General features: G+C 33.2%; 2 protein-coding genes and 1 non-coding gene across 4 annotated transcripts; all 3 read right to left on the bottom strand.

The window, feature by feature from the left end:
- Positions 1-1,740: 1,740 nt before the first annotated feature.
- On the bottom strand, positions 1,741-3,752 carry LOC125049784. 2 transcript variants are annotated; one of them, XM_047649236.1, is made up of 2 exons: positions 3,263-3,752; positions 1,741-3,052 (listed from the first exon to the last, which is right to left on the bottom strand). In XM_047649236.1, exons 1-2 carry the CDS (start codon positions 3,473-3,475, stop codon positions 2,090-2,092), a joined length of 1,176 nt encoding a protein of 391 aa, XP_047505192.1. In that variant the 5' UTR covers positions 3,476-3,752; the 3' UTR covers positions 1,741-2,089. The 2 variants fall into 2 exon arrangements, with proteins under 2 accessions (XP_047505192.1, XP_047505191.1); XM_047649235.1 differs by having other exon boundaries at positions 1,741-3,752.
- Positions 3,753-12,046: 8,294 nt separating this feature from the next.
- On the bottom strand, positions 12,047-14,167 carry LOC125049469 (the record flags this gene model as incomplete). The annotated part of the gene is made up of 2 exons (XM_047648785.1): positions 12,047-13,418; positions 13,966-14,167. Coding segments are annotated over 2 exons (432 nt in total), but the record flags the coding sequence as incomplete, so codon positions are not given.
- Positions 14,168-20,160: 5,993 nt separating this feature from the next.
- On the bottom strand, positions 20,161-20,231 carry Trnag-gcc. Its single transcript has one exon. It is a non-coding gene; the product is annotated as a tRNA-Gly (tRNA).
- Positions 20,232-21,365: the final 1,134 nt, after the last annotated feature.

The following is a 21,365-nucleotide window of genomic DNA, read 5'->3' as shown; positions in this document are numbered from 1 at the left end:
TTTGTTATACCCATCACAGACCTACTTACGAATAAGATAAATTAATTTCACTTCAAAAAATCAGTCAAAATTTATACATATAATCGTCAATAAATACGCAATTAAACCAAACAATCAAATCTATAAGGGGGCGTCCATAAATTACGTGAGGTGTTTAAGGGGGGGAGGGGGTCGAGTCAAATCTCATTTAATCTTACGTTGGAGAGGGGGGGGGGGGGGGATCTCGGCAAATATCACGCAACTTTTTTTCTGATTGAAAAAAAAAATTAGGAAAACGGTTGACCCTAAAGGCCATCTCTGCAACTTCCCGCTTACTCCATACCTAAACGCTCAACATTTCACTTATTTTGTTTTAGTCGTAAATAAATGCACGAAGCAATTTTTTTTCTTTTTACAATAACAATCCAACGCGTTTACGTAAGAAACCGACATTTTGAAAAATCTCACGTGAGATTCGGGGATGGGGGAGGTTGAATAAAATCTCATGACATCTCACCAGGGAGGGAGAGAGTCACAGAAAATTTAAAAAACCACCTCACGTAATTTATGGACGCCCCCTAAGAGATAAACGCAAAGTCTTTACCATACTTTCATTTCATAATTCGCTAACAACTAGGTACGGCCAGCATTCACCGGTACATAAAGCAGCTTATACATAGAAAGACTCGGTAATAACGTTATTTTCTTATTATAAAGATTAAATTCCTTTGCTACTGCTAATATAGGAGAATTCTGACATTCTACGAAAAAAACACAATACGAATGTTACATATACAAAGTTTCCACTTTTGGCCTGGCCATAAACGGTGGATAATGGGTATGACATATTGTAGGTGCGTATATGACCTTAAGCTGGTCATCCAAATGCAAATAGGCTGTGCACTTCGCTCGGCTATGGCGAGTACATCTCCACCTAGAGGCTCCACATTTGCTTAAATCCTTCTGCTTGTAAAATGAATAACCTTTGTAGTAGAAAATCTGCCTTCCCCTCCTTCCAAGCGCCAGAGGATTACCTACGAAAAAATAAAGTTTTAGCATTACGGTAATTCATAAACAGTGAGCAAAAAATCGGGTTTTAGTGCGAACCCTATTACAACACCATGTATACACGCTTCTGATTTTTTTATATTAAACACGCCGGGTAAGGATGATAAACTGACTGACTATAACTATATTTAATATAGGTACTCTATAGTAGATTTAATAACCCACTAGGAATACTTCTACAATTGTATGGAAATTTGTATCGATATTATTTCGTCGTAATCGTTTTATAATCGTAAATTTTTTTAAGCACATGTAGTGCTAAATAAAAAAAAATTAAGGAACAATTTTATTTGTTTCGTAGAAATACATTTTTTTTAAAAATCACCCAATTCACACGCAAAGAGTTAATAATTAACCGGCAAGTGTGGTTGCGTAATTTAAACGATTGACGTATAGTATAGAATGACTTTAGTTATAACGTATTCACCTATCTCTTTTCATTTTAGCGAAAACACAATTTAACAGAAAGAGACGAAAGTGTACTGTTTAAAGAGTGCAATGAGTTTTCATAAGGGATTTAGACTTGAAAGTGAAATGAGCAATTTGAGATATAATGTTTAATTTCACATCAAAAGATTTAAAATACGTTAATACTATTTGACTAGATAGACAATTGAATTGCATACAACAATTTATGGCTAATAATACATTCACATAAATGTAAGAGACTAATATCTCGCCACTGGATGTTAATCGACATTTTCAAGTACTTCATTGCCGTTTTGCTGCCTTGTGCTTAAGATATTAAATGACTTATGATTACCCAGTTTAGTCCGTTTTTTATTTCTTATTCTATTACGTAAAACCTACAACTAATACGTAATATCACTAGTAATACTGATATAATATTAACCTTAATTAAAACATTGAGATCCTCAAAAAGTCTTTTAGAAAGACAACTACATAGGTGACTAGAAAACAGTTAAAACAATAACAGATAGAGCTGTGTATAACAATTTTAAAATAAATATTCTTACAAATTTAATAAATAAGAGATTGCACATTTATGATACAACATTGACGTACATGATAAATTATAAATTTAAACCTTTATATATGTTCCGTCTTCTCGCTGTTTGAATTTAGATGGTAGATGATTGTGTCGATCACTTCCGAAGGCAACAACAGTATTATTATCGACCGTGGCATGAACATAGGCATTACAGGAATTCTTGTTGCAACACCAACGATTCAATGGAGAGGACTTCAATACATGTCTGAAGTAATATGGGTATTCGTTCACAATCAACAGCTTCTTTCCGTTATGCAATTCGATGAGCTGACTCTTAACTTTTCTTCGCTTAGTAGAAAATTTAATTTCGATAGGATCGGCTGGTTTATCACGATCTTTCGAATTAGCCTTGGTATCGGGAGACTTATTCTTCTTCGAACGCTTATCTTTTGGCCTGGAAGTAGTTCGTTTTTTAGTCTTAATACTTCTGAGTGCAGGGACTTCCAGCAAAGTCGGTACCGGTATCGATTGAGGATCAATTCTAGAGCAGGAGAGGTTCGAAACTTGGCAAAAATCTTGAGACAGCACAGTGTATGTATCAGGAACCAGTTGAGATGTGGATGACATAGGTTGGTACAATTCAGGTGTTTGAGTTGGTGGTAGGGTATTGTATGCATCATACGGCGCGGGCTCTATGTAGATTTCAGAAACGTCATTAGGATCAGATACAATGTTGTACATGTCCGTGTTATGGTGTGATGTAGTTACCACGTTCAGTATTTCCTGAGCCTCTTGCGATGATATCACGTCAAGCAGATCCGCAGTTTCTTGGCACGTAGTTGATACCACGTCTAACGCTTCTGGGAGATTTTGGGACGTAGGCACGACGTTGTATAGCCCAGAAAGTGTTTCGTCGGTACAAAGGATATTGACCAGTTCTGGAACGTCCTGACTGTTTTGTGACAGCATGTTGAATATATTTGGTACCCTATCGAGTGTTGTTGCGTACACGATGTTCATTTCGTCAGACATGTCTTGAGATTTCACCGACATGTCTTGATAATTCACCGACACGTCTTGAGATTTCACCGACATGTCTTCATAATTCACCGACACGTCTTGAGATTTCACCGACATATCTTCATAATTCACCGACACGTCTTGAGATTTCACCGACATGTCTTCATAATTTACCGACACGTCTTGAGATTTCACCGACATGTCTTGATAATTCACCGACACGTCTTGAGATTTCACCGATATGTCTTGATAATTCACCGACACGTCTTGAGATTTCACCGACATGTCTTCATAATTCACCGACACGTCTTCATAATTTACCGACAAGTCTTGAGATTTCACCGACATGTCTTTATATTTCACCGACACGTCTTGAGATTTCACCGACATGTCTTGATAATTCACCGACACGTCTTGAGATTTCTCCGACATGTCTTGATTCTCGGTGAACGACATGCCAACGTCTGAAACCAAATAAATTGATGTAATTTCTGTTCATAATGTTATTCAAAACTTTCATATGTATGGAAAAGTATATATTCATTATAACAATGCATTATCATGTTTAAGATTGGGGACCCCCTTAAGTAAAAATTACTTGTCTCAAATTCTCAGCTCTTCCATAACAATTTTTTGCATGTATAAACATTTTGTTAGTCTAAAATTAAAGACTTGACATAATTAATTGTTTGTTTATTCAAACCGGATTTATGCATAATTTTACATTAATACTACTTGTAAACTGTAATCTGTAATCGACGCTGGCAGGCTATCCAATACTTGCGCACAGAAGTTTTTGTCTTTGTCAGTAAAAATATACTATTAAACTTATTCGCACCGTAAACGAATTAAAGTCAACAAAAAAATCGAGCTTTTGGAGTCACCAAAACCTCGATTTTTTGACTGGTAAATTATTAATTCAAAATGAAGTTGGCCAGAGACGTGTTGTAAATTATGATTCCTTAGTACTATGAGGACCTATTATTATGAACTTTGTAATAATTCCCACTAGGTGTTTTATACATTAAAGGAGGCCGATGGGTGTGGTCATCTCGTACATATATCACCTCCAGTTCACTGTTAACGCGCAAAAAGGATTTACACATTTGATGCGTAGTACACAACCATCTGGAGTAAGAATTTGTTTGTCTCTGCTTGTAGAACGTATAACCTTTATACAACAATTGTTTTCTTCCATTTGATTTTGTTATCACTTGAGCTGAAATAATATTAACAATATAATGTTACATTGACAATTATGTCCAAGTATGTCGGAACTCATTTAGGTTCAATGCCCTTGATCTCTCTATAAGTAAATACAGTGTAAACTCCATGTACGTTACATGGAGGGAGTCTGTCGTTAAATCGAGACTCAACTCCGTCGAAATCACTCGGCTTTGGTTGGTTTAGCTTGTCTTCCATACAATGATACACTCTACTTAGCATTACACCCACCCTCAATAACGACAACAATTATATACTAAACAGTACTTTTTAAATTGCCGAAATTAGTTAAAACTGCGGAGCTGTGTACGTTGTTTTGTCGCTTTATTGTCCTAGCGAGAAATAAACTCGACTGTCGGTACTCGTCATACGTACCGAACTTTCCAAGGAATCCGTCCTTTTGTTTACAAATTCCGCTTGCTTGAGAGTCCTGAGAAAACCAGTGCCTATAACATTTTACTAAAAAATATTCTCTTTTCATAATTCATAACTCTTTTTATAAATTCCCGTTATAATATTAGTATAGACTTCAATCATTATAAAGTTGTTCTTATATTGATAAAAATAAATACAACAACGCATTATATATTCATTCATTTATTCAATTACAATGAAATTATAAGGCAACCATTACCCCAAACCTCTCACACATTGAAATAATGAGGCATAAAAATAAATCAGCATTCATCCGTCAATAAGAGCCAATTCATTATTAACAAGGCATTTAATTATTATGCAACAACAAACTAGCAAATAGTATGGTAACGTTCTAGCTAATAAACCCTCCTTTCAAACTGTTAAATTGGATATAGCTATATAAGTTTTATGAGTAATATTATATAAATATATATTCCAATTAAGTAATACCTATATACCCTACGTATAACCAATTAATAATTACCTTAATAAGGTATTGTATAAAAATTGATTGGTTAAAACCGGCTAAAGTTCATTGCTTCAATATTTTTAGGATAACATTCCAGAAAGCCAAGCATTGTAAATGTCAAAAACCTATTGGATTTTGACATGGAAGTCACACTTAACGATGTCTATACGTAGAGTCCTGTACTTAGGCCTCTGCCTCACCGGGACGCCATGGCCACGTCGCCGGCTACGAATCCAAACAATAAATATTCACATGTATGGCACCTCACTCACTTGGCGACCGACTGGCGACGTCGCCAAGCAGCCAAGGTAGCCAAAGTCGACCGCTCCTGATGCGGCAACTGGCTACCTGGCGAATTAGCACACTATAGCACTTTTTTGCTTTTACATAGTTTCTTAATTATGTTTTTTACTTAGTTATCCTGAAAGAAATTGTTAGTAAAGCTCCTGCTCTCCTAATTATTAATATTTTACTTAAAAAATGATTTTAAAATTTGATTTAAAATGATTAAATAAAGTAATTATTATTATTTTATTGATTATTTTACTATTATTTATTTTTGATTTTGATTTTTGAGTCGAGACAGAACTGAATCCATTGGCGCCGCGATTTGGCGACTCAGTATGGCGACGCAGAGACGCCAAACATAGCCATGGTAACGTCGCTGGCGAAATGGCCATGGCGTCCCGGTGAGGCAGAGGCCTTAGAGTCGAGACCTATGACTCTCTTATCAAACATTAATCTAGAGTAGCCTCTTGCTCGACATACAGACTGATCCCTCATTTAAGATTTGTATCCGACAGTCTTCCCTTGACGTACTTCCCACAATTCATCCTATAGAGTTTCGGGGGATCGTGATTGTGAAAACACTTTCCACTTAGTAGGAAATTCGAGCACGCATCAATGTACACAAAAGCTTTACACTTCGGATAACAAGTACACAGCCATCGGGATTTATTTATCCCTTTCCTTTGATTGTAAAATGTGTAACCATTGTGGAGAAGCTGTGTTTTTCCATTCAGTAAACTTATCAAACGCGCTGTAAGAAATTTATTTCATTTAACAAAGCATAAATTTGAGGGCAAAATTTTGCTTACCAATTTTGTAAAACGATCGATTAGCCTTTTGTATCGAAACCTCTGGCGTCACTGTAGAATGATAACCTCGTATATCATTTAACTGGTATAATCATGAAGTAAGGACTTATATATGTTATTAAAAAAATAAGTCCTTTTTACCATCTAAAACTATGAACAAAAACACATATAAATATATTTACGAACATTGACGAAATGAAACATTTTTTTTGCGTTTCCTGTAATGTTTGGTTCTCTGGACATACGAGGTTATCATTCTACAGCGACGATGTAGAAAACACCAGCATTATATTTTTAAACGAAATTTTTCGTTTGTTATGCTTTCGCCGTCTCTAGTAAGTTTTTGCTTATAGTCACGGATAGATTTAGAGGTAAGAGTCCAATAGGAATCCAGGACCTCTCTATTGTTAAACTGTAAAATACAATTACCAGTAATAATATCATCATTCCCATTACGACAACTTAAATATAAAATAACATCTTTTTGTTTTGACAAGTGATTCCCAACCCTTTTTATTGACAGGCCTTTAGCCTTTCTAAAATTCTTATCCCCATATGTAACATACATAATTTATAATAGTAAAATGAATTGTTCACTGAGGAAACATAAATGATAGGTTTTAGGAAGAAATTACTAGGAAAAGAAAATTTAGGAATAGCCCTCGTTAACAAACGTTGAGAAACACCTGTAGGCCAAAACAATGGTTTTGGTTAAATGAATTAACATATATAAGCTAAATCTGCTAATTTACAATAAATGGATACAATCAAAGTTAAGACATGCGTAAATAAAGTCAGAAATTTTAGAAAGATTTTATTAAAAGAGTACCTTAAGATATACAAAATAATAGCAAATTAAAATGCAGTACATAAATGCAAGTGATGTTTATACGAGATCTATACATCACAAAATCGACACAGTCTTAAAAATACTAAAATCGACAATCACAAACCTAATACTGAATAACTTCATTGAGTAATGTTAGAAAATATATTCTATATTAAAACGAACAGAGGTACTCAGAGGCGTTTAATATCGATCTAAATCTAATTAAAGAAAAGAGTAAAGTGTTAGTTCATGATTTAGAAAGCAAAGGACACCAAGCTCTCGTTTACTTTTAAACGTCTCTAAGTACCACCGATAGACACATAAGTTTGCAAGTGTTATTAATAGGTAATTTGCGCACACTATTCCTAAGCTAAAATCTTGTAAAGTTACGTGATATACAGTAACTATTTTACCAAGACACTTTACATGTATGAATAATATGATTATGACAAACTTCTTTACGACAGTTATAACCTTTTACCAAAAAAATATAGACTTCAGAAATTTCCAAAAAGTATTATAAAACATGAGACCTGAACGCATAAAACTTACCTAAACCCAATAACTACAAGGCACTTTTAACCTACAATACATTGGCCAAACAAAATCAGATCTTATACCAGCATCAGTATTCTGTAACTTCCAAAAACGAACCCAACATGAGCTTTTGTACCACGCGATCCCATGGAACATGATGGATATCGAGAGAACTGAGAAGTTATAGATTACCGGCGCTGTACTAATAGTCAAGTCTCACGAAAAAAACATGACAGAGGATTTTATAAATCGACCTCACTTTTACATCGGTTATAAATTTGTGAGATCAAACAAAAAGTTTAATTCAAGAACAAATTTAAAATGGTAACAAGCGATCGGGTTCATGCACTAAACCTATACTTATATTACGTTTAAGACTGGCAAACCCATCACATATATATTTAAATGGCAAGCGTGTAAATAATAAAAGAGATCTTGTTAGATGTGGATACACTAAACTTATAGTAATCTAAATGTTGCTAATACATGAGTTGAACATAAGATTTATCTCACAGACACTATTATTAGATTTGTCATATCTTATTTTAAAAGAGGGTACACAATTGCGGGTACACGTAAAAAAATATAAATAAAAACAAAATTTGAGCGACGTGATAAATGCTGCCTTACGCCTATCTTTTCATTTAAATTTATGAGAGTGGACTATAGAAAATTATATTATGCAGTGTTCAGGAGTAGTGCAGAGAAAATATTTTCTTAATAGAGTATTTTTTACTATTATATTCCTTACAAAGGAGTTTAACTAGAAATCATAGGAACTGTTACAAAAATTAATAGTTATTGTAAACACTATGTGCGACTAAATAATCGTGTAACGGCGTAAGCGACATAGGGTTTACGGGCGCCGGGAGGCCATTTTCTTTATTCTTATTACCATTTTGAATTGGATGCAATAAAGGAAGCCTAGGGTCTTTCTTTAGGCTGGGCGGGTGGCTGTGATTAATACTCGCTTTAAGAACCTCCAGTTTATCTGTAATGATCAAATGAGCCTTGCACTTCCACTTGGAGCCGTATGCCGTGCAGCTCCACCGATGCGCGTTGGTGCGTGCTTTCAGATGTTTGTAGAAGGTAAAGTTGTTCAGGCGTAAATTGATCCGACCATTCGGGCGTAGATAAAACTCAACTGTTGACAAAAAAAAATACAGTCAGCACCGTTTAGTAAGAATTCTATTACGACTTCAAATTTGAATATAGATCGGTCTAAAGGACTCTTTAAACATGACGTAGATTTACCACGCCCAAGCGAAAATACGTCAATAATTTAACTTATCTATAAATACTTACGTACGTATTGCATACGAAATGCGTTGTGCACCTGACTAAATACATGCAGCCGGAAATCAATAAAACTTATACATAATGAATTATATGTCGAACTATAACGACCATTTACTATATGGCAAGGAAATTTAAATCAAAAACATTTCATATTCAAAATTTAATGTACAAAGCTGTATATACAGTTTTTTTGTTGTTAAGGCTTTCGATTTTAGCCACTGTTTGTAAAAAATATAATAAGTATACAAAAATATCAAAACTAGCAAATAGATCTTAGAGGTACGAAAAATAATACTATACAAGTAAATAAAAGTGACAATTTAATATCTACATACTTTATCGTTTAATATCAGCCCTATTGCTTCACTGAAACAAAGACACAAAAACTTTCCCTTAAAATAACAATGCAACTTTTGATTTAAGTCCCTTGAAAGCATTATTAAGTTGATAAATTCATTCGATATTTAATTTATCAATTAATTAAGTACATTAGTATTACCAAGAATAACTACTCAATCAATTGTTCGATATAAACTTGGTGAAATCTTGAAACTTGAAAATTAGTAGACGAAGCAGCAACTTCCTTTAATATCAGTAATACTCACGAGTCAAACCCTTCTTAACATTCCCGAGAAGATACTTAGAAGGCTGATGTGTATGTTCAACATACGCCCGTACAACTATCATCTCCTTCGTCACATGCATGAAGGCCCTGCAGGACCTGGATCCCATTTGGGTGCAACTCCATCGAATCCCATCACGGAGATTCTTATGCGAATAATAGGTGTAACCTTTGAACATTAGCAAATTCTTTCCGTTTCTGCTCTTCACCATAAGTACTAAAACGAAAAGGGACATCAAATACCTTGGTAAGTTTACCACCTACCTACTTTGTTGGAGATCGACGAGGCGACGGGAGAAAATGTCAATAGGAACAGCCTATACACATATTATTTTATAGTCACTAGGGTGAAGAGGCTCTGGAGTGACGTCCTTTACTCTTAGGCACGATATGTATATTGATTTTATTTATTTGCCAATTTAACCACCACCTCGCCTGACGGTAAGCTGCGCTGTGGTTGAAAAAGACGCACGCAGACTTACTGCATGATTTATTATTTATTTAAGACCGTTTTAATCACAGCGTGGAAACCATTTGACGGAAAGAGATAAGTGCAATTAGTTTATGAACAAAGCTTTGGGGACAATTGTTTGACTATTGATGGGTAATTAAATATCAAAAGTAAAGTAAATGTTAATTTAATTCATGAAAATCTTTAAAACAATTTCTGTTTTTATTCAAGCAAAAGTGGCGATCACATTTAGCGCAGTTAACATGTGACTTTTGGCTACAGTTTTTGCAACGCTGCCGATCGTTTGTCCAGGTAGGCCAGTGGCCAATGATGTCATCAGCCCATTGAGAAGGCAACTCTATGCGCCTTCGTTTTGTTTTTTTACCTTTTTCATCAGAGCGTCTGTTTGGTGTGAAAGGGACTGTTTTTTTTATAATCAGTGGCATACTCGTATAGGTAGGTTACCTTTGTAAATTACGAATTCTTCGTCGCAAATAACGACGAAAATAAAAAACGTAGGTAAAAAATCAAGGGTAGAATGTGCAAGAGAATACAATGATACCTCTTATTGCCATTTGTTTAGATTTTAAAACCCAAGCGTTTTTAATTTCAGGAAGTATTCCCTATATCCTATAATTTTGACTTTAATACAATTTGCTACTATACGGGGAATAAAAAAAACCTATCCTGTACAACTATACTACTAGCTAAATATCAAATAATTTATTAGGAGCGAGAACAGTGAAGAATCGCGCGCGGTGGATAGCGAATCGCCGCCATTTTGAGGTTATTTTGCAATAAGTATAACTTTTGACTTAGAGAAGCTAGAATGTTTGTTTATGTTTTAATCATCAGCTGTCAGCAGTATAGAAACATTAGTTTAAAAATAATAAGGTTACATAAAAAGATTCACTACGCCCGTGTCTGTGACACAGCCACCCCCCAATTCTAAAACATCTCTGTCGGACAAGAAATATTAATTCTATTTTCTTTTTTGAACAATTTTTTTATTGATGTACATATTTATTATAGTATTGTTGTACGCTTTATCATGTACATCATTTTTTCTATCTTATGTAACTATTTTTCCTAACCTTACTTAAATAGTTTTTATTACTTCATATTCAAATCAAAAATTTGTTTATAGGTAACGTCTGTACACTTATAAACTCTAAATATTAAAGATCTTAATTTACATTCACTACCAGTTTCCAAACAAGGGGCTAGAAGCTCTCCGCCACTCTTTTTAATCACCAAACTTTGGTTCACAATTGTAAGGCAACCGTTACGCCATGCTTCACTTATCAAATAGACAACTTAGATAATCTCCATTGCTGTTTTACTATCGGATACAGACTACCACAATAACAATTCTCCTAAAAATAAATAGACAACTCCCTTGACAGTTGGGAATTAGGGAATTTAATTAATTTAATTAGGGTTTTTATAATCTTATAAAAAACTCACATAAAATTGAGTCATATAATCTAATTTAGAGCATTACATTATTTGTTTATTAAAGTTATAACAAAATTTTTACTAAATCACAAGACTGAAATTGAAGAGAATAAGACATAATTTTGACTAAGTTAAACGTATGAAAACCCGATTTACGATTTTTCATACAAATATTAATGTAAATAGTGTCTGGCATATAAGTTGGCCATTTCTTAGATGCACAGATCGTGAGGTTTTTCCTACTCAAATACATTACCATGCCAAATCTGATCAAGTGTCAAAACCAAGGGTAAGATTCAGAAACGAGACTAGATTTTGTGTATGTCAAGACCCGACTAACTTCCCACTAAATCTCGAAAAATCTTACCCCTAAAACTGTATATATATATAACTATACATAACTAGGCATCACTTTACATCTGACATACATACTCGTACTATTATTCATCAAATACTTTGGAGGATAATGGGTGTGTGATTCCTTTTTTTTAAGAAGCTTTCCTTCGTGGCTTATGACTAAAAACGCTGAACAGCCTTTGGAATACTGACTGGAGCACTTCCAACGATAACCGCTCTTTACTGGGTAGTGTTTCGCAAATGTATAGTTATTAAACATCGCTACTTCTTTCCCCCTATGGCTTGAGACAATATATTTGACTGAAACAAATTACCTGTTTTAACATTCTATTATAGCACTACATAACTTAAAAATGACCCTTTACCCTATAAAAGAGATGGTTCGGGTCAAATTAATTTCTTTTGTTTGGTATTTAGTTTGTGTGTAATTTTTTTTTCATTTGTTGTGTATTCTTGTACGTTTAGGTTCACCTGTTAAGACGGGATTGTGTTTCTTATAAATAAATTATTTCTTAAATAAAATTAATTTCTTTTAAGTCGCTCTGCAGCGTGATAGCTAGCAAAAAAGCCTTAATAGAAGCTATTTGCAAGATAAAGATGCATCATATTTGCGTAGAAAAACATGTTTTTTTAATGATTAGGTATATTCTTACAAAGTAGACGTGCAACAATATAAGTTTAAGCATAAAGACATTTCTTTATATTATTATAGCATACCTATTGTTTGATTCTATTTGTGAACGTAATTATTACTATGAAAGAAGGTTTAATTTCAGATAACAATAAAGTTAATTTTTTGACGCAAATAATGTCTGTTTAAAAAATACTTTGTCTACATATCATACGTGTGACGTTAACAATTTATTTAATACATTTATTGATTAGATATATTTATATTTATTTAATATTACGCCATCTTGTGGTAAGTGGCATAAAATTTGCATAATCACCTCAATTTTTCATTAATTGGCGCAAAACTTTATGCTTGAACTGACGAGAGTTGAATACACCAAGAATATTATGCCTAAGGTTTAAAAGAAAAATTTGGCACGTGGAAGATATCACGCAATTAAGATGACTAGTAATAAGTTGTGCCTCAAACTAAACATAATCTTAGACTTAAGTACATTTGACACTTACATTTACGCATATATTTGATTGAAAATACAAAATTAAGTTTTAATTCTAAACTAATAGAGATACATTAAATAATACTTCCAACCTCTTATACAAACTCACTGAATTGGAATGATGATTTTAAGCTAAATATGGGTAATATCAACTATTGGATAAGTACAATTATCCTTTCTCTAAGCCTACTCACGTACATTTTATTAATAATAACCTTACTCCTTTGTAATACTTTCAACTGATGTGATAACAGGCAGGTTAGAGAAAGAATCGCGGCATCAGTCATTGAAATTATATTTAGTATAATTATCTTCATGATTATGAAAGCCCTTATGTTTGATGTAGCGTCCTTCCACCGTAGTCTGAACACAACTGTTGCAACCAATACGCTTCCTGTCTCTGCAAGTCCAATTTATTGTATTCTGATATCGATTATTAATCCAGTATTTATTCTCCTTGAAAATAAGAACCATACTGCCGCTTCGATGAGAGGGTAGGTAATATATATCTGAATCTGAAACAACACTTAATTATAGTACACATTCAACTTAAATACCACCGTTAATATAATAATAGTATGAATTTGGGTAAACAGCGCCATCTTTTGACGAATAGCGTTGTTGAAAATCGACAATAGATGGCGTTGCACAGGAAGAAATTGGAGAGGGCCTCATACAATAATACCAATTCAAAATGCATACAAGTAAGGCTACATATTAAATTAATTATAATAAAAAATATTACACAAACGTACGAGAATAAGATTGTATTCTAAAAATAAAAGATTATAAAACTAAAAATCATCTAAACTAGCAGGTCCCTAACAGAAACAGATGTAAGAATTGTCACTGTATAACCATCAATAAGTACATAATAATAGTTACATAATATTCTAAAAATACACTTAACAACAATGATTACTATTTAAATTGATGTATGTAATCTCCTAAAATCTTTTTCCCTAATATAACGTCCGTCATGGCACTGTCTTAGTCTGGGGGGCTCATGAATATGTCTGCCTCTAAATATTGAAATGTAGTCTCTACCATCAAGACCTCTGTATGTAATTACATCAGCTCGACATCCATGGACATCTCGGGAAGAGCAATACCATTGTTTTTTGCCATGGGCTTGATGGTTCTTCATGTAAAAGGTGAAGCCGTTGAGAATGAGAAGACCCGCTCCTGTCCGACCGGCTATAAACTGGGCTGGCACTGAGAGCAAAACAATAAAGTTACCGGTTTGATATAATTTCAATTACCTTTATTATGATAGTTGATGAGAAATGAACATAACATTAACAAAATTCATTTGTCACCATTGAACATTATAATCAAATAAGGAAAATATACCCCAAGATTACTTGTGGTATATAGTCCTCTTTTATATTAATTAAATAGTGAGAAAGCATATTCAATATTAATTTAAGAAAATGCTTAACCACTGGTGTAATAATTCATTGAAGTGGGCAGGGGGTGAAATAAAGTGATGACAAATCCCAAAGTTATTTATTTTTATTGTCTTTTTCTGGTTGGATTTAGGAGAGTGTGATAAATAAAACACATATACAATAATTACTTCTTTTTCTTTCTTTTTTTTCAATAAGGAAATGGTAATTATATGGAAATAAAACGCAAAATGTATCGTATCATTCGTTGTAGTAAATATAAGCTAAATACATATTATATCCCTGAAATATTCCAAACTTCCTGAAGTATGTTTTTTAAACGCGATAGTAAAAGTAATGGCACTATTGTTTTTATTCATAAAAATAATTTTAAAGAACATCCAAAAGTCCATATTGTTAATTTCAAATAGAGTGAAATTTGTGTGTGTTATTATTTTTTTTTAAATATATAAATTCTTACAAAAAAAAATTATAAAAAAGGCTGTACAATTGTATCTCCAAAAACCGCCTTGACATATTAATATTATTTTAGACTTATACCAACCATTCTTAAAATCAACCACTGATCATTATCTCCATGCCACTTTCAATCTTGTTTCATTTACCTCTGGTATTCAAACTCAAATAACAAAAACAGATTCAAACTTTCTTGGAGCAAAGCCAGTACTTTTTTAAAACTTCCACATCCTCTAAGTGAGGCCTACACATCTACTTTCTTCCATAATTATTTTTAATAACATTATGAGGATTGTGCCCCTAAACCGAAACAATGAGTGGTTTCCCAGGGCATTGAACCTAACTGGAAATTAACAATAAATGAAAATTGGAAAATATCCTAGATATTTTTAAGTGATCATACTTTAAAATATGCTATAAGAGTGGCATATTTAAGACTAGCTGTGCCCTGCGGTTTCACTTGCGTTAATCTAGTTGTCATGTGATGATTTTCTAACATAAATACAAATTAAACCAGTAATTTATAAGATTAGTGCATACTACCAAATACTTCTTCAGCTTCATAATATAGTCATAGAGATAAATTTTGAATCTGGGAATCGAACCCAGGCATTTAACTATAATTAAATCATTGCTTCTTCAATCATAACCATAATACAAAAGGTAGCAATGTATAAAATTTTTATTCTTCTATCTGGGAATCGAACCCAAATTCTTACATGATATGTCTTCATAACACCTCTCTCGCCATAATACTATTCTTTAAATTTCTAATATTTATTTTAAAATTGTTCTTATACAGAACAATACTGAAAACTCTTCCCAAAACAATACAACACTAAACATTTTTATTACTCTAACCAAAAACATTTTCATCTTTGGGAATCGAACCCAACAATAATGCTTATAAATGTGTATACTCCCTATACCTACATGAGTTTGTCGGATCGAGTGCTAGCTACTTGGGAGTCGAACCCAAAACTACATAAAACTAAGTTTTTCCAAGTCTTACCTAAATGTAAAAATAGACAAAAGGGAGCACAAACAGGCAGACTTCACTTCACTTCTCAACCATAAAGTTACTTAATAGAATCATCAAAGGGCTATGAATTTACATCATTGTTGTAAACAAACTTTCATGAATACAATTAACCTTTTGGAAGTAGCTATCTGAAAAGTTATCAACTAATAGCACACACTATTTTATACTTGAAATTAACAATTCTAGAGAAAATAACACATTTTTGGAAACTTTTAAGATTTAAGTATACAATAAAAACATTGGCAGGTAACTTCATAAAATTTTGCTATAAAATCGTAAGAGGGTTTATACAACTTTTGGACATCCTTGAAGGGTAAAACTTACAGACTATTACTCACCGAACTGCTACCTCGGATCAAGCATAAAACCCCTAAACGGGGTAAAAGCGGGAACAAAAAATAACCTCAACTCTTCATAACAACAACACTTTCTAACACTCTCACCATGATAACACATTAATGCAAAGCTACTTAGGCAACTTATAGCAAATATAAGAGGTTTTATTGATATCTTACTCACTTTTTCACCACACAAACCCGTACAAAACACATATTAAAGAATTGACGTTCTTACGTTTTAACTTAATACCACGATTGTAGAACACTGAACACACGGTTGCCATGATTACCGCTTGGCAAAAATATTAACGAATACGCGATACGCGAATATTTCACTTGGGATGCCTTGCGATGAGAAAAATTTATAATAAACATCGGAAAACAACAGTTATTTGGCATCAAGAGAGTTATTTTGACACTTTCAAGTTTCAACGTAAGACAGAGACAAGAGAGTTTGATCTATCTCGTTGAAGCTTGTTACAGTATTATCTCTGGATCTATATATACATCCAGAGATAATACTAGGGTTCTAATGATGTTCCAACCGCTGAAATCGTAGTACCCGGTAATTTTAACGCTCACCATGCTCGGCTCTGAAATTACCGATCACGCGGGATGTTTCCTTCAAGACTTTGCTTTACTCAAATCGTCCTGCAATTACGCGAATACCAGACGTGGATGGTCATAAACCCCTTTTGCTAACGCCTAACTTCACATCCGGAGAACTACAAAGTCTCTGTTGATCTCCCATTGGGTTCATCGGATCAATAATAAACTTGTTTATTACTTTTAATATATGTTTTTACCAACAAAAAAAATTCCATATGCATTTCTGTATGGTAGACATATTGTGACTTTACTTAGTTCAATGATTATTAATAAATAATACAACACCATTTTTGTTGATATTTGATATTCTATTCAATTAATAGGTAGAAGAAAATTTGAAGAAGATAAGAATATAAAAACTATGGCAGTTTACAAAAGAAGTCTGAAAATATATAGGTATATGACTTAAAGAAATTTTCTAGCCCTTTTCTGTCTAGAGCTTGAGCTAAATTAAAACCAGGCATAAATGAAAATGTTTTTATATATTTAAATAAAAAGAGGAAAACTGCTTTTGCATATTTAAAAAAAAAAGTAATAATATTTTACTCCGAATTTTATATATCTACATATACTAATTTAAAAATATATTATGCTTAATGTTTTAGTGTAGTAACAAATACACTGACTAATGATAATTTAAATAGTGTTACACTAAAATTTAAAGATTATGAAATGGTAATTTGAATTACTATGCATACGCGTGTTATGGTGATAATATATTAGATAGCACAGCTATCCACTTGGCTAACTCGCCAGGGTGCGCTAGTGCGCCACTATGTCGATTGTTGACTCTATGTCCTATATATATAACGTATAGTCCTTTTCATGAAAGAAGTCCCCCAGACGCGGCGCTGCAATCGCATGACGTAATGTTGCCATTTATGAGTAAAAATTTACCTATTTTATTTACATTTAGCAGATGTAATTTATCAAATAATACTATTTTCTGCATACTTCGATGAAACAATACTTATGTTATGTAAAAATTATATTTTTACTTACTTATATTAGCGATGTTCTACCTACTTACAGGGAAACGATGAGAAAATAGGGTAAAGAAAAGCAATACAATTTTTTATTCAGAGTTTTAATGCATAATTGTTGGGTTACAATTTTTTACGAAATACACGCCGCTGTTATACCTTCGTTTGTAATTCTTGTTACAGTTTTCTTTGACACACCTGCAATTAAATTATGAACAGTTAAAAATAATAGTAACTTTAAGTTTACGATGAAATTATATAGTGTCATCACGTTATGTATTAGTTCAAATTTGTCGCAAAAACGAATTTATATCATAAAAGTCCCATCAATACAGCAAAAAATTATTAAATGGCAACTCTAAAAAGTAACCGTTATGGCGGCAACTCTCTTCCGAACATTGTTTAGTGGTATGAAAACACCTTGATTCTTATGTTCCGCTTCACAGAACTCTTTCACCTTTAATATCATTTCTCGAGCCGAACTTTTTACAACTTTTGGCATTGTAATCAATCTTCAAAATGCACTAAGCTAGTTAAAAATTCACAAAAATCTACCACAACAAACGAACTTTATAACATCGACGAATGACAACATTGCCGACCAGTGTTGCCAACTTAATTTTAACGAACCCACCAATTTTGCCGTCGCAACCCACCAGAAAACCACTAAAATCCACACTAACTAATAAAATAAATGTAAGTGTGTTTGTTTAATTATCCTTTTTTCACGCCGAAAGGAAATATAGGATCGATGTGATTTTTATGTCCGCAGATAGGAGGAGGTTAGGCAAGCAGCCGGCGAGCACTATTTTTTTGTTTTAACCGCGGGAATCACATGTTTTACTGAAGTAAACAGTAGTCTATGGACTATGTCACTCTTTACTTTAGATGGATAGCATACAGCTAGGATATATTTTTTGACAATAAAAGAACAATATTGTAAATTGAATTATAAAATTCGTTTATTTTCATTACAAAAAAACTTATAGAAGACATACAAAATCGTTAAAAATCATCTTCAGCAGAGGATTCCTCTGCACCTTCTGATTTTAAGTACACTTCTTTCGTTCCTATTTTCTGGACTACATAATTTGGCAAGATGTAATTATTGCAACACTTTCCTTCGCGTTTTAAACCTGCGCGGATTGTCATAATAGATGACAGTAGATCTAGCTTCATTCGGTTTCTGTGTTTTGTCTTCACGATATTCATAATGCTGAATAATCGCTCTACTTCAGCATTAGAGTGCGGTAAAACTAATAAAGATATAGCAAACGTGGCTAAATCTTCAAATCGGTTTTCTCCTGCAATGTCTTCGAAATCCAGCACCTCGTACCAAAATTCCAGCCGCCTCCAGCTGTACTTTCCACCACTTCCAGCCAGTCCTTTAATTGGGAGTCCCGTAACCAACAATCACGGAACTTTTGCGTATATTGCGGTTTTGGCATTTTGTTTTAAAAATAAACTAAACATTTGCAAACAAACAAGGTCGCTCCGATGCATAGCATAACCAAAAGTACTAAGTATCTGTGTTGTGTATTTCTATTTTTGTGCATGCATACGAAACGAACACATACAAATTTCATTAATTCAAATCAAATTTGACCCATTAGACATACGAATAAAGTCCATAATCAAAATAATTTAAGAAATTGATAAACTTGTTTCGGGAAATTCCCGAAAATAACGAACGTAATTTTACAGAGTTGCCTACATAATGACAAAATATTCCTTTATAAGGTAAACGTTTTCGTCTTTTCCTGTAAAGATATCAATCGTGCTAGTGGTTAAATGTCGTAGCATACCACCGAATGAAACAAACTAAACCACTAGAAAAATCCACTAGCCACTAAAACCAAAATTCGCCCGCTAAAACGTATATCTAAACCACCAGATCTAGTGGAATATCCACTAAGTTGGCAACACTGTTGCCGACCTGTCAAATTTAGTTCCAAAAATCACCGCGGGACTTCTTTCATGAAAAGCACTATACCTACTGTATGGTTTTGTCTATTGCCGTAACGATTGTATTTTAAAAAAATATGGAAACAATTCAATTTTGAATATCTAGATAGCATGTAAATAACAAGAGGAAATAATATTTCAAAGAAAAGTCGATCTAGGTTGGATTCTATAATAAAGTCATACAAAAATAGTGCACATTTATAAAATGTAAGGAATGAATTCGTTTGTTAGCACCATCTGTTGATATAGTAAAGTAACTTTTAGAAGCGTGATAACGATGAACCATTTTTTTATTTCATTTAAATATTTAAACTAGATAGCGCTGGACAAAATTAAATAGAATGACGTATTTTTCGGTAATTTGTTGTTGATTTTTGATAGCTAATTCTGGAACAATTAATGAATAGGATTACAAAGTACAAAAATATTAATAAAAACCATAAAAAATTTGCATCGGCCGGGAATCGAACCCGGGCCGCCCGCGTGGCAGGCGAGCATTCTACCACTGAACCACCGATGCTTGATATACATAAGTGAATTTTGAGTATCAATTCAAATTTTTATTGTAAACTGTAATTAACATTAAAATTTCATCAAACGATATTTTTTTGTAGAGTTCTTTGCTCCAATTTATATAGAAAATATATTGAATGAATAGAATTGAAAGATTATTATTTGAAGAATTTATTTTGCGTAACATATTTCAGCCATCACATTTTATAACAGCTAATTAAGAGTTGGCAAACAATTTTATTTGCATTCAATTGTACTAATTGGTGATTAAAATGCAATTTTACGCTTGGGCTGCTTTAAAATGGAAATATCTCGTTCCATAAACAATAAAATAATTTAATGATTTAGACGCGATCCCTGTTGTCATTCAGATCATAATTAAAAATAAATTCTGTATCTCTATAAATGGAGCTTTCTATGTATGTCAGTAAACACTAGTTGGAAACGTGGTATATTTTATAATTATATTTTTAACAATTCATAGGTGAGTTCACTACTGCCATTTTGCTATGCACTTTTTAACAGGCGGAATATTAATAAATCCGAATGATACTTTCTTTTGGCTAAATTATTTAAATTAATATCATTACTAATTAATATGGCGAAAGCTTTGTTTTTTTTACTTCAATGAAAATGTATTCGTAAAAATGGCGAAAATATGTTTTTTTTTAAGTCTTTTCATAAATGCACTTGCAATATACGAGTATGTGATGTGTCGCGTTGTTTCTAAATGTTTTGACGTGACAACGTCTTATAATTCGATGGAGCCGGCTGCACGCACGAAAAAACATGACACATGCGGCGTTACCTCGCTCTGAGGCGTTCCATTAAGGGCTTGAAGTGCAAGCGAGAGGGCGGAACGAGCGACAAAGAGGCACAATCGACCTCCGCGTTCGGCAGCGTTCTTTCGTTAAAAAATTGACATAATTGTATTTATGCGTACAAATAAATGTTACTTGATCAATTCAATTGTGATTTCCATTTACCTCCTTCTCTATATCCATACAAAATATCTATTAAACAATTTATTTGATATTAAAATTTTCTTTTTAAAAATGCAACCATTCCATCAGTATTTTCTTATGATGTTGTCACGTTCAACTATGGTCAGTAAACCGACTTTACAGATAACCGAGTTTTT

The sequence above is a fragment of the Pieris napi genome, chromosome 5 (genome assembly GCF_905475465.1).
Source record: "Pieris napi chromosome 5, ilPieNapi1.2, whole genome shotgun sequence".
In the NCBI taxonomy this organism is placed as follows: Eukaryota; Metazoa; Arthropoda; class Insecta; order Lepidoptera; family Pieridae; genus Pieris; species Pieris napi.
The sequence above is the reverse complement of the archived record's forward strand: the minus strand, read 5'-3'. Positions and strand labels throughout refer to the sequence as shown.